The sequence below is a fragment of the Typopeltis vanoorti genome, chromosome 13 (genome assembly GCF_054136105.1).
Source record: "Typopeltis vanoorti isolate ZY-2024b chromosome 13, IOZ_Tvanoo_1.0, whole genome shotgun sequence".
NCBI classification, from domain to species: Eukaryota; Metazoa; Arthropoda; class Arachnida; order Uropygi; family Thelyphonidae; genus Typopeltis; species Typopeltis vanoorti.
In genome coordinates this window covers 127637374-127652128 of record NC_143561.1, presented here as the reverse complement: position 1 = coordinate 127652128, position 14755 = coordinate 127637374, and the positions used below count along the sequence as shown (strand labels likewise).

Here is a 14755-nt window from a genome sequence, read left to right as displayed (position 1 = left end):
GCACTTGCCAAACTTACCTGTCTAAACATCTCCTGGTCCCCATCCTCTGTGCTCCTGCCTCTGTAGCAACACCCCACTAAATATCCTGTCTTGCCTACCTCTAGCTCACACCATACGCTCTCAAAATCATTTGTCTCACTTCCTTCCAAATTCTCCACTCTTAGAGGACATAGGTCATCACTTATCATAAGCAGCACCCCACCACCACGCTTTCCCCTCCTATCCTGACGAAAAATGCTATACCCAGCGACTTCTATTCCTGTTTTTATATCCTCTTCTGTCAACCACGTCTCAGTGATCGCAATAATTTTTGGCCAGGCTGATGCTATCTGCGCCACCAATTCCTCTCCCTTATTCCGGATACTCCTGGCATTAGTATACAGCATATAAATGCCATTGTTTCTATACCCAGCCTTATCCCTTCTAGACTGCACTGGGCTCAGTGTTACCTGACATTGTCTACCTTCTCCCAAGTATCCATTCCCACAAGAGGCCACCCCTGCTATCATCCTCCCTGGGACACACTGACTCGTTCAGAACAGCAATCTCTCCAGATGCCTACGCCCTTCCTCATTCAAATGTAAACGGTCTCTCGCATACAACTCCTCTCTTTCCTCAAACGCACTCCAAGCATCCACATATACCAGTCCTCTCTTGTCACACATTCTCGCTATTATGCCATTCAATATCACCGCTCTTCTGCTCAGCTCATCATTATCATACCTAGGCAACACGCACACTATTTTTCCTCTCTCTGTCTTCTTCCGTACAGTCTCAAGCAAAAATCTCATATCTCTCGCTGCCCGACTTACATTACCACTCAAGTCATTCGTTCCTACCATTACAATCATCTCATCCACCCTTTCACCTCTCTTAATTGCCATAGCCACCCTTTCTATTGTTCCTTCTGGCAAACACTCCTCACGCATCCTATCTTGAACACCACGGATCATTGAGTCGCCATACATTATACCTCTTACCATTCCCTCGCTCCTATTGTTTCCATTCTCTCCTCTTCTTTCATTCCCATACCTCTCTCTTCTACTGTTTCCATTCTCTCCTCTTCTAGCACTCCCATACATCTCTCTCATTCCCTCTCTCCTACTGTTTCCATTTTCTCCACTTCTAACACTTCCATATCCCTCTCTCATTCTGTCTCTCCTACTACTGTTTCCATCCGCTCGTCTTCTAGCATTCCCATACCTCTCTCTCATTCCATCTCTCCTACCATTTCCATTCTCTCCTCTTCTAGCACTTCCATATCTCTCTCTCTCATTCCGTCTCTCCTACTGTTTCCATCCTCTCGTCTGCTAGCATTCCCATACCCCTCTCTCATTCCCTCTCTTCTACTGTTTCCATTCTCTCCTCTTCTAGCACCCCCATACCTCTCACTCATACTCCTTAAATTCTCTCTCTCTCCTACTCTGATTTGCCTTGCATTTTTCTCTTCCATTCTCCTAATCTTATCTTTCATACTTCTGCTCTCATTCACTAGACATTCCACCTCCTCTTTCAACTCATCTATCTCCCTCTGCAGGTCAGTCACTCTTAATCTAAATTCACTCTTCTATACAAAACCATCTCCTAAACTTCCACAGTCACTCACACCTTCCACACTATCAACTATTATTTTCTCATTCGCTCCTATCATACTACTTGTCTTCCTATTCTCCGTTCCTGGAGCAACAAAGTCGGATATCGATATATCTAATGTATTTATTTCCTCCAACTGCCTGCATTTGGCGCACATACGCTCTCCACTCTCTTTAACAAGCCACATATGTCATTCCCGAGAAGCATACATGCCGCAAGTACTGCATGCCACAAAGTCCTTTATGATATTGCTAATAATTGAGTTTTTAAATGGCGGAGGACTTGGCGTTACGCCACTTGCAACTGCTGCTGAATCCACCATCATTCCTTACTGCCGAGTAGCGTAATCTTTAATAATTATTCAATTAATAAATAAGAGGGGAAAAAAGTACAAACATCAGAACATTTAAAGTACTAAATATAATTAAATAAACGAAATATAACTAAATACAGTAACTTAGCTTCGTTTTGTCTTCCACCGTTACGCGTTCGATTCCGACGGTACCAACATATATTGTATCGCGACAGCAACTAACTTCCAAAAAAACAACCACTGAAGTACACTCGTATTCAGAGAAACAATTTAGCACTCAAAAACGTAGAAAAACAGGGGGAAAAGCGGACTATTCACCGATTAAAAATCACTTTCTTCTGCACAGCTCAAATTCACCGCCACGTGCTACGGCGACGCTAGCGCCATACTTCTAAATAAAACTGCTACAAGTCTACAAGATTCCATGACTAAATTGAATAACTGTTGTAATAGATAGGTATGAAGTTTAGCTTTAAAAAGAGAAAGATAATGAAAATAAGCAGAAACATTGAAAATATCCACTGCATTTTGAATGGAGAACCTATAGTAAAACATTTCAACTACTTAGGTACGATTTTTAGTGAAGATGGTAAATTAAATATGGAAATAGACAACAGAATCAACAAAGCTGGTATGGTAGGAAGCAATTGAATAAATTTATATGGAATAAGAGAGAAATTAGTCGGAACACTAAATTAGCTGTATACAAGACTGTTTAAACCAGTTTTAACTTATGGATCTGAGAGCTGGGTCAGAAGTAAAACACTTGACCAAAGACTAGAGACTGCAGATATGAGAGTCCTGAGAAAGATTAGAGGTGTGAACAGATGGCATCAATGGCAATATCATATTAAAAATGAGGATATTAGGAAAGAACTTGACATTGTCAGCATCCAGGAATGCGTTAGCAGAGCTAATCTCAGATGGTATGGTCACTTAAACAGAACGGACGAGGAAAGATTAGCCAAACAAGTGTTCTCTGGCAGGTTGGCAGGAAAACGACCCAGAGGAAGACCAAGATATAGGTGGATTGATACGGTACAAAGTGCCTTAGATGATAGAAATATAAGATCTGATAATGTTGAAGCTTTGACAAGTAACAGACTGATTTGGAGGAAAATTGTAGATAGGAAGGTAGTAATGATGTAATTTTTTTTCATGCATGTAGTACTATCATATTCTGTACACCCCTTGAGGGTACATGGCAGGAATTTGATGATGATGATGTTTCAGCAACTACAAACAATCTCACAACCTTCTACAATTCCCAGGTGTATACAATGTCACATGTGAGTGCGGAAAACCTTACTATGGTCAAACGGAGAAATCTATCCTCCTACGTCTCGAGGAACACCAGAGAGACATTGCTTACAAGAGAACCAGAGCTACTGCCCTATCAGGCCATGTCCTGTTTTCAATAAATACGAACAATGAAAACCGCCAACATGAAGTAAATTGGACAACAACTTCAAACCTACACATTTGCCACGATGAGAATGATGAGATGGTAGAATGCCGCATTGTCGAGTCAAAAGAAATCATCTTGGACCCTCTTCATCTCAGCTATAATTTGCCTGACTCTTTCAGCTCTACTATCAGATACTGGAGATCGCATGGTTCCACACACGCACAAGTGTACAACAATAGAACTTTAACAAGGACTATAGCTCAAGTTCATAATAACTATAATTTACAGTCAAATATTATAGCTTTATAATTGTATAGCTTTAGAATGTCTCGATGTTTTTTTCAGTGTCTTTTAATAGCTTTCTATGTTCTTAACACCTGATTAAGTCAATACCGACGAAACATGTTGCGTTTTCAAATAAATCTCATTTTGTTATAAGTCTCGGATTTTTAGTCAGTTTATATTAAAATGAACAAATCCAACCTCCGAGTTAATAGTAATAGCCATATACACAAACACACGTGTGTGTGTGTGTGTGTGTGTGTGTGTGTGTGTGTGTGTGTGTGTGTGTGTGTGTGTGTGTGTGTGTGATCTAAATAAAAATAAGTAGCTTTTATTCACAGTCTTTAACCTCTTAGAATTCTGCTTATTTTTCTTTTAAGAGGTATATTTTTGCATGATGGTTTGCATGTACTGCTTTCTATCCCCTTTTTATAGCTTCTGGAGAATATTACTCGTAGACTCCATGCATTGCAGGTAGAAGTTGAGAAGGAAAACTCTCCACCTGTAAGTGCTTGCTGCTATTTTTTTAATTTATAAATGTATAATTATGTAGCATTACTTTTATTCTACAACTTAATAAAGATGTCTCTGACATTTGTCATAGAGGTATATTCTAATATATGAGTAGTGTCTAAGAATATGCATTCTGATTCAGTTCTTATTAATGGTACTAGCGAACTTCAGCATTAATAACATGGATGCATTTATTCTTCCACTCTCAGAAAATTGTTGGGCAAAGTGTGTGTGGGTGGGGATAATTCATATATATTTCTAGATATTTCAAAGGGATGACAATAATATGCAAGTTGGTATCGAAGATGATAGGAATGGATAATAAATTAGTATCAGCATGTGGTTTGATTGAGGATAGAATTATTAACAGTGATCATAACTGTTGCTTCAATTTTACTAGAGTGGCAGTTATTAACCAAGAAATGTTAAATTTGAATTCAGAAATGGGTGGACAGGGAATTACTATTCTATAGAAAACAGTTAAGGGAGGCTGGTCAATACAGTATGCTCTCATTTTACAGTAAATAACCACTAACTTGTATAAGGAATTTCTGCACACATTAAAAATCTGCAGGCAAATAGGTAATGAATGCATTTGACCTGGTTGTTTAATTTGAACCTCAACATAGGCTAGATGCTAAGGAAATGGGAAAACAGGTAAAGATTCTCCAGTGATACAAATTGCAGCATGAACATAGTGCAGCAAATTCCTTTCAGCATTGGTTAAGATTAGAGAAAAGTTGGTAGTTCATTAGAGAAACAGTATTTCATATGTACCCTGAAGAAGTATACAGGATACTATGATATTACCACATATTAAGTGTATATTATTACTATTTGTCTTGTTATTAATCGTCTTCCCAATTAATATATTACTTATTTACACTCCAATATTGTCAGATCTTGTTGTTTGTCTTCTAGGGCAGTGCTTCCCAAACTTCTGGATGTCAGGGCGCCCTTTGCAAAAATTAAAATATTTCACGGCCCCCCTTGGAAAAAATCGTAATAGAGAGATATATTATTATAATATTTATTGTATTTATATTCAGTATCTGATTTCTGATATCTACCATATCAGAAATCTCCGTAGTGTTAATCTGATAATAACTCTTCAATAATTTAAATGTCTCAGTCATATTTCCCCTTTGTCTTCTATCCACCAAACTCTGCAGTCTGCATGCCCTTAGCCTATCCTCATAATCAGCATACAGTACTGATATCATTTTTCTTCAGTCTCTGTATCCTCTCCAAGGTTACTTCATCTCCTTCAAATCCTGATGACCAGATCTGAGCACAGAAATGCAGTTGTGGTCTGATCAAAGGATGCATTTTTGGTCCTTTTATCTCTCATAGTTAACATCCTCCTCAATATTGCGGCAGTTCTCAGGGATGTTTTCACAACTTTTCTAATATGTCCTCTGAACTTCAAGTTTCTATCTACAGTCACCTAACAATTCCTTGCTTCCTCCAGTATGAATCTGAAGCATCTCATCTGTGGATCCCAAATTTCAAAACCTTAAATTTCATTCCATTAAGTGACATCTCCATTCATTAATTGCACACCTTGCCAGAGGATTTATTCAAATCCTCTTGAAGATCCAAAATAGCAGCACTATTTCTCTCCTTACAATACCAGTCACTTTTCTATCCTGAGTGCTATTCTCTTCATGCAACTGTTTTCCATCTGTCTGTCTCTCTCTCTGTATATGTCTTGCATAATCTTTTTCTTATACAATTCCTCCTTTATCCATTTGACTCCAAATTGCTTCATCTTCTTTACACAAAATATACAATCAAAATATACCATTGCTGTCAACATCTTTTCTTATGTATCTCCTATGCACTACTCACCTCTCTTCTTTTAATCTTTCATCTTGTACTGCTACAAGCTAGTTTTTAAGGCTAATAGTGGCCTGCCTTATAATTCCACATAGATTACTTCTGCTTTCATACCTCTACATGCCTATTCATCTTCTGAGTCAGGAGTACATGGTTACTCTCACCAACTTGTGGCAAGTATGACATTTCAGTCACAACCAGATCATCTGACACCATGAATCCAAAACTCTTGATCCTCTTCTTCTTCTCTCCACTACACATTCTGCCATAAAGGAAAGAAGCAAGGATCAGAGGCCATCTTTTGAAGGCATGAAGATGAGTTTTTTTCCTTTTTTTTTTTTTTTTTTCCATGGAGGGTAGTTTAACTTGGGAATGCACCAATCATATACTACTTCATCTTGTTATGCACTTCTTCAGCTTCAAATCCCTTTGAACAAATGTGAGCACAGTAATTCAAGTATTGCAGCAATCCACTGGGTTACCATCACCATCTTCACAATATGTCCCCAACCTTCAAATTTCTGCTGTTACTTCTCCTATCCACTAGATTCTGGGAATCACATTTTTTCAATCTGTTTTCATAATCCATATTCCAGAAACCAGAACCACCTTAGTTGATCATCTCTGGTCCCTTCTGAATATCTCTTCATCCTTTTGAAAACTGAATAACCAATCTGTGCCCAGCAATTCCACATATGACTGATCAAAGTCTTGTACAATGGAACCATAACATCTTTACTTCTACATCATCAGTGTCCTCCAATCATTGCAATAATCTGCTATGCTGCACTCAAAATTTTAGCAGTGAGTCCCCAAAATTTTAGGTTCTTATCCACTCTCATTTCCTCCACTTCTTTTAAGATATCCCCCACCAATTGTATACTTTGCTTCCTGAATTTTAAAATGTTACCCATTGCAACATTCAACTGTCCCCCCCCCCCCCACACACACACTCTATTATATGGTTCAGAAATATGGACTGTTTAAAAGATAGATCAAAGTAAAATACAGACAGCAGAAATGGGAGTTTTAAGAACAGTTAAAAGATGCACAAAATTAGACCTTTTAAAAAAAATAAAGACATTAGAAGTGAGCTAGGAATTTACAACATAGATGAAAAGATTAAGGAATATAGAGAGAAGTGGAAACAGCATTTATATAGAATGGAAAGATATTGGCTACCAAAAGAAGTGGATAAAATAGACCAAAGGGAAAGAGAGGAAAGGCCAGTGAAGTCATAACAAGCAAATGCCTAATCCTTGATAAGAACAACTGGCAACCTCTTCACCACTGTCATTCTCATTCACCAAGTTTGTTAAAGAGCCCTCACTTAGAGTCACATCTTCTGTACTTATAATAGTTCTTTCTAACTATCCATGATCTGCAAAAAACTGCAAATCGCCATTCAAACCTTTCTCAGTGTCAGTGTCATTAACATATAAGTCAAATAGCAACAGCCCAAAAACAGATGTTTGGGGCATACCACTAGACTTTCATCTTCTGAGATATTACTCTATGATATACAACTTGCTGATACTAATCAATTACCAATTCAGTGCACTAATCTGTACATCCATTCCAATTTAATTACCAACTTGGCACATGACAATCTCTAAGGCCTTTGCAAATCTAAATATACTGTGTATGCATCTCCCTTGTCCATTGTTGCACCTTGTTATGGTAAGTAAATTGCTAGAACATAATCTTCCTTTAGCAACCCTATGCCATCCATCAAAGAGCATGCTACTGTTGTCAACGATCTTGATTCTCACTAGCCTGACACTCGGATATCAGGCATAGATTGGCCTATAATTTGATGCCTTAGTCTTATCACTTCTTTTATGAAGTTAAACAATTTTGCCTTCTTTCCATTCTTTTGGATCTTAGCCAAGTGCAATCTCATTGTTAAAAAGTATATCAAAGTTGTCGTTAAACACCAGGAACATTTCCTCATGTTTAACATAACTTTAATCCATTCCTCATATACTTTCTGTTCACTCACCATCAGTGCTGCCTTCTCATCCTCCTTTCCCACTACACTGGAGTTCTGAATGTTGCATTTACTAGAATGAAATACCTTTTATGAATTGCTCATTTAATATCTTTGACTCTATCCTCTACATTGGTTGATAGTAGACTGAAGTTTAGAGGATATATTGCTAGGGTTGCAAAGGTTACACATCATACTGCTGCTATAATAAGAAGTACTCTAACATGCAAGGATAAGAAGTGGTTGTGCCTGATACAGTGGCACAACCACTTCCTTATCCTAGACTGAAGTTTAGAGGACATATTGCTAGGGTTGCAAAGGAAGTGGTTGTGCCACTGTATTAGGCACAACCACTTCTTTATCCTTGCATGTTAGAGTACTTCTTATTATAGCAGCACTATGATGGTAATTAGTTTACGGAATTAACAACGCATATAAAGTATATTAATTAAAGGTAACTTTAATGAATAACTTCTATATTTCGGCAATGCCACATTGCCATCTTCAGGAACATAAATGTCAATGAACAATGTGACATTGCCGAAATATAGAAGTTATTCATTAAAGTTACCTTTAATTAATATACTTTATATGCGTTGTTAATTCCGTAAACTAATTACCAGTTATATCTAACCAACGTATAAGTCTTACTACTAGAATCCAGAGTAGTGGGAAAGGAGGATGAGAAGGCAGCACTGATGGTGAGTGAACAGAAAGTATATGAGGAATGGATTAAAGTTATGTTAAACACGAGGAAATGTTCCTGGTGTTTAACGACAACTTTGATATACTTTTTAACAATGAGATTGCACTTTGCTAAGATCCAAAAGAATGGAAAGAAGGCAAAATTGTTTAACTTCATAAAGGAAGTGATAAGACTAAGGCATCAAATTATAGGCCAATCTATGCCTGATATCCCAGTGTCAGGCTAGTGAGAATCAAGATCGTTGACAGCAGTAGCATGCTCTTTGATGGATGGCATAGGGTTGCTAAAGGAAGATTATGTTCTAGCAATTTACTTACCATAACAAGGTGCAACAATGGACAAGGGAGATGCATACACAGTATATTTAGATTTGCAAAGGCCTTAGAGATTGTCATGTGCCAAGTTGGTCCACACTTGGACTATTCTGCTCATATCTGGTCACCTGGTTTTCAATGTGATGTAGAGACATTGGAGAGGGTCCTGAGGCGAGTGACTAAGACAATATCAGGACTTTGGAATGCTGGCTATGGAGAGAGGTTGAAGAGATGTGGATTGCAGAGTTTGGTGGATAGGAGGAAGAGAGGTGATATGATAGAGACATTTAAGATAGTGAGAGGATTTTATCAGATTAATCCAGAGGGGGATTATAAAAAGAGTAGAAGGTGAGAGGGGAAGAACAGAACCAGAGGTCATTCCTGGAAGTTATGTAAAAGTGTGGTGAAGAAGGGTGTGAGGAGTAGATTTTTTACATGGAGAATTGTCATTGAATTTAATGCATTACCAGAATGTGTTGTTAATGCAAGGAGTGCTAAGGACATTAAGATTCTATATGATAAATATGTTGTCAGTTGAATGAACCTCTCACGATGAGTCTGTCGACTCCATGGAGGGTATAATAATAATAATAATCTTTCATAATAAATCTCCTGTATTTGCCACATACTGAAAGAAGCCCTGGAATTTTTTTTTTTGCCTCATTAACTAGCTGTTGCTCATACTGCATTTTTGCTCTTCCGTATGAATCCTTACGCTATCATGCAGCTGATTATTGCTACTCATTGCGTGTTGCTGCCATAATGCTGCCTTCTTCTACACTGCATGGCTCACCTGTTCACCCATTTCTCACCTAACCTATTTAAACTCCCAACTTATGTACACCTTCAGATATTGCCTCTACATGAAATCATAACATCCATAGTTGCTATTTTGTGTGGTGTAAAAGTTGTGAAGAGTAATTATGTAGTCCTTTTAATATCTTTTCAGAAAGGTTTAAGAGTTGGGACTAATTTTGCTGTAATATTGTATATCAAGGATCTTTTCATAGTTGCATGATGAGTATTCATTATAATAAAATTGTGGAGACATTGATCTGTTAGATTAATGATTTTAAATTAACAAACTGGAATAATTACCTCAGATTTTGACTTTCATATGAAGGTCATCTGAAACGTACGTGCACACATATTTATATATATAACAAAAGACAAGCTGTATTATACTACATTTATTTTGTTAGCTGTTAGCATTACTTGACTAACCTTTAATATTGTGGTTTGTTTTAATTATCTGTTAGTAATCTCTAGTCAAAGTGGCATCAGGACTCTAGCTTTGATGTAGTAGGTGTTTTCCACCAGGGGTCAAGTGTGTAGTGTTCACAGTTGACCAGATTAGCATTCCTTTAGCATTAAGTGCATTATAATGTAGTTTGTCTCTGTTTTTGTGTGTGTATACTATAGACAACCTTAATATGATGGTCTCATAAGGTAATTATTTTGGTTTATATTAAATGGAAGTTATTACGCTAACATGGTAGTTGTCTCCATAATTATATAATAATTATTGTATAGCAAGGAGGAAAGGGGGTACGTATTTAATCCATTTTACAGGTAAGGTGGCACTGTATCCATTGGCTAAAAAAAAAAGGTGTAAAAGTAATTGAATTTGGTGACAAGTGTCATTGGAACAGATAACCTATGTGTGAGTTTTGGATACCATGTTGTTGGGCAGTGGGTGATGGCGTAACTGTTCATGAGTATCTTCCATTGTATGTTGACCGTAAATATATGCATACAGATCATTCATGTAAACATTTGAGAGAGATGATGAGAAGCGAAGGATTAGAAGTGTAGAATGAAATGAAGAGAATTGTAGATTGTATGACTCTGACTGACTCTGCAAAAGAGGAAAACAAATGATGCTCTTATCAAAATGGAAACAAAAGACCTGCGGATGGCATTGTATGGCAATTTGATTAGTAGATGTGTGGTAAACAAGAAAATGAATAAGGTTCGTTTTCCTGGAGGTAAAATTAATAGTGATTGAAGCATTGGATATGAGGACTAAGCGAGGAAAGGAGTTAGTAGTGGTAGTAGGAACAAATAACTTCACTGGGAACAAGGAGAATGTAAGATTGGACATCATGAGGTTGTTGAGAAGGATAAAAGATAATAGAATGATAAGAAAGGGAGTCAGTGTGTTGCCCAGGTATGACAGTGATGAGATGAACCACAGAATAAAAATTATTATTATTATTATTATATGGGTGCTTCCATGGAGCCTGAAGGCTCATAACAGGAGACCCAAACTATCCACACAATCTATCACTTGAACCTATTAACAGACAAAGCACTCTTAACTGACTATGGCAACCTATTCCACTCATTCACAACTCTCCAAGCAAAAAAATCTAGTCCTCACACCCCGTACTAGCCACACTTTTATTCAACTTCCCTTGTTTTGGCCCCTCTAGCCAAGTGCTGAGGGGCCAGAACAAGACTTCCCTTACATCAATCCTATAAAACTCTTTAAGCATCTTAAATTTTATTATCATATCTCCTTTACTCCTATCAACCAACTTCTGCAATCCACATAACTCTCATCCTATGTTCGTAGGGAACATCAGACAGACCACTCACCTCTGAATCTTTTCCCCTACTTGAGTACAGTAATCTAAATATGGACATATCAAGGCTTTATAAAGGATAATAACAACTTCCTTATCTCTACTTATTAATATGTTTTTTGATATCCAGATAATCTTATGGAACACATTAGCAATATGTCCTGTAATCTCTGTCCACCACCACCCTCTAAATCTCTAGTTTCCTCTATTTCATGGAGTACAGTACTATCAATGTGACATGGCTTGTAATCTGTTTATCCCAAAATGCATAACTTTACTTTACATCCATCAACTTTTGCTCATACCAACAGCCTAATTAAATTGTCCTGCGAGCTCTCCACATTGCCTTATTTAACTATTCATCATCATCATCACGAACCATGGGCTCACTACCTGTTGGTGTCTGATGTCTCCTTCACTATCTTCATCCAACTTTCTTTGTCCAGTGCACAATGACACAGTTTCTGTACAACCATTCCACCGCAGTACCATTTATCCATTCTCTGTATGGGCTGCCTCTTCTGTTTACACCATCCATAATACCAAACATTATTATTATTATTCAGGCCTCCATGGAGTCAAAAGACTCATCGTGGAAGGTCCTTCCTAAGAACATAAAGTCTGTCAAGACTCATCGAGGGGAGGTCCCCCCCTGAGAAACACAAAGTTTATCATACCACTCTTTAAAGTCACTGACCGTTCTCGCCCTCACCACTCTATCAGGCAATGCATTCCACGGCTCAACCACCCTCCATGCAAAAAAAACACTCCTCACCCTCTTGCTCACAGTTTCCTTTCGTAACTTTCAGGGATGGCCTCTTGTCATCACTCTGTCCCGCTGTTCAACCAAGTGAAAGAACTCCCCAGTGTCAACCCTGTAACCACCTCTCAACAGTTTAAAAGTCTCATTCATATCACCTCTCCTCCTTCTATCCGCCAAACTCTGCAGTCCACATTCCCTCAGCCGATTCTCATAACTATCCTTGTACAGTCCTGAGACCATCTTTGTCATCCGTCTTTGTATCTTTTCCACAGTTAATTTATCCCCTTCAAATCCTGAGGACCAAATCTGAGAACAATAATCCAAGTGTGGTCTGATCAGAGACATACAATGGAATGATAACCCTTTTATCTCTGCAGGTCAGTGTCCTTATCATAATTGCAGCAATCCTCTGTGTTACCTTCACCACCTTTGCAATATGTCCCGTAAACGTCAGGTTTCTATCAATCATCAATCCCAGATCTCTTGTCTCCCCAACTTCCTCCAGTATAACTCCTCCCATAGAGTATGCAGCCTCCCATCGATGTTTCCCAAACCTCAAGACCTTACATTTTGCTGCATTAAACTGACAGCCCCATTCATTCGCCCACCTATCTAGCTTATTCAAATACTCTTGCAGGGCTACCATATCTGCACTATTACTAATAATCCTTCCCAGCTTCGCATCATCTGCAAACAACTGAATATCCCCTTGCAATCCACCGGCAATGTCATTGAGATATAGGTCCTAGTACTGAGCCCTGTGGGATCCCACTTGTAACCTTCTGTCTCCTTGAAACTACTCCACCATACACAACTCTGATACCTATCAGACAGCCAATCCTGAATCCAGTTGACCAATCTAACATCCAGACCCATGTGCTGCAACTTAAATATCAGCTTATCATGTGGCACCCTGTCAAATGACTTTGCTAAGTCTAAGAAAATTGCAGTATATGCCTTTCCCTCATCTAATGCTCTTGTAACTTTATCACAAAAGGCTAGCATATTGCTAAAACAAGGGCGCCCTTTCACAAATCCATGTTGACTCTCACAGATAACATTACCCTCATCTGCCCAGTGCTGCATACGGTCCCTCACTACTTTCTCCGAGATCTTAACAACTACTGATGACACACAGACTGGTCTATAATTAGACACTTCCAGTCTGTTACCACCCTTATGCAATGGCACTATCTTACCTTCCATCCATTCCCTGGGCACCTTTGCCGAAGCCAGACTTCATTGAAAAGCCAGGTTAAAGGCACTGTCAGTTCCCTAGCAGTTCCCTAAACATGAATGTCTTTATCTTCCAGTCCTCACTCATTCTGCAGATGTGTCCAAATAATTGCATCATCTGTTTTATAATATTCTGCATTCGATTCTCCTTTGGGTGATTCTTCTGATAGAGATCTTCATTTTTTTTCTGTACCATTCCTATTCTTAGAATCTTCCTGTAACCAGCTTTTTCAAATGCCAAAATTCTTTTTCTTGATTCTTTATTTATTATCCATGTTTCAGATCCATACAGTACACTGCTAAAGATGCATGTTTTCAGCACTCTTAATATTGTTTGCAGGCTGATCACTTTACCTTTATAGATGTTATCCATGGCCTTCAGATTTGTTTTTCCCTTTGCAATCCTGATCTTTATTTCTTTTTTATAGTCCAAATCATAAGTCATTTTACTTCCCACATATGTGAATTGGTCTATATTTTCTATATCAATTCCATCCAATTGTATCTTTTCATGTTCTTCTCACCAAATATCATTGTCTTTGTTTTTTCTAAGTTCATCACAAGTCCAAATCTCTTTAATTCCTCATTTAACAGTTTCACTGTTTTTTTGTACTTCTCTTTCATCTTCTTTCGTAATAACAATGTCATCTGCAAATCTCAGATTGTTAATTCTCATCCCATGTACTGATATTCCTTTTGTACCTGCCTTTGTTTTATCCATTGCTCTTTCTAAATGTGTGATGAAAATGCTTGGTGATATTGGGTCCCCCTGTCTAGTACCTCTGTTTGTTCTAAACCATTTCCCCAAATCATCACCTATTCTAACTGCTGCAACTGCATTCTTTTAAACAAATCTTAAAATAGCTATCAGTTTTCTGTCAATTCCATAGAATTCTAGCACTGCTAATATCACTTTCTGGTCAATACTGTAAATACCTTCTGAAAATCAACAAAGCAAGTATATATGTTTTTGTTTTTTCTCCTAGCTTTCTCTGCTATTCACCACATTGTCAAAATCTGTTGAATTGTAGTTCTGTCTTTAATAAATCCTGCTTACTCGTCTGTAAGGTATGCTTCCAACTGTGTTCTCAATCTTTCTGTCAATATCGTCATCATCATTTTACCAAGATGACTTGTCAAGACAACTGTTCTATAATTTTTACATTCTAGCTTATTTCCTTTCTTGTAAAATGTCACTAATATCAATTTC

General features: G+C 37.9%; 1 protein-coding gene across 2 annotated transcripts in view; it reads left to right on the top strand.

Moving 5' to 3' along the window:
* LOC150100527 (uncharacterized) overlaps positions 1-14755 on the top strand; it is a 551917-nt gene that overhangs the window by 296588 nt on the left and 240574 nt on the right. Inside the window, exon 5 of one of the 2 annotated variants that reach the window (XM_090402463.1) lies at positions 4032-4100. The exons of the other annotated variant lie outside the window; for it this stretch is intronic. Within the exon in view, the coding sequence (XP_090258589.1) occupies positions 4032-4100 (69 nt within the window). The remainder of the gene's footprint in view (positions 1-4031; positions 4101-14755) is intronic. 2 annotated transcript variants of the gene reach the window in all.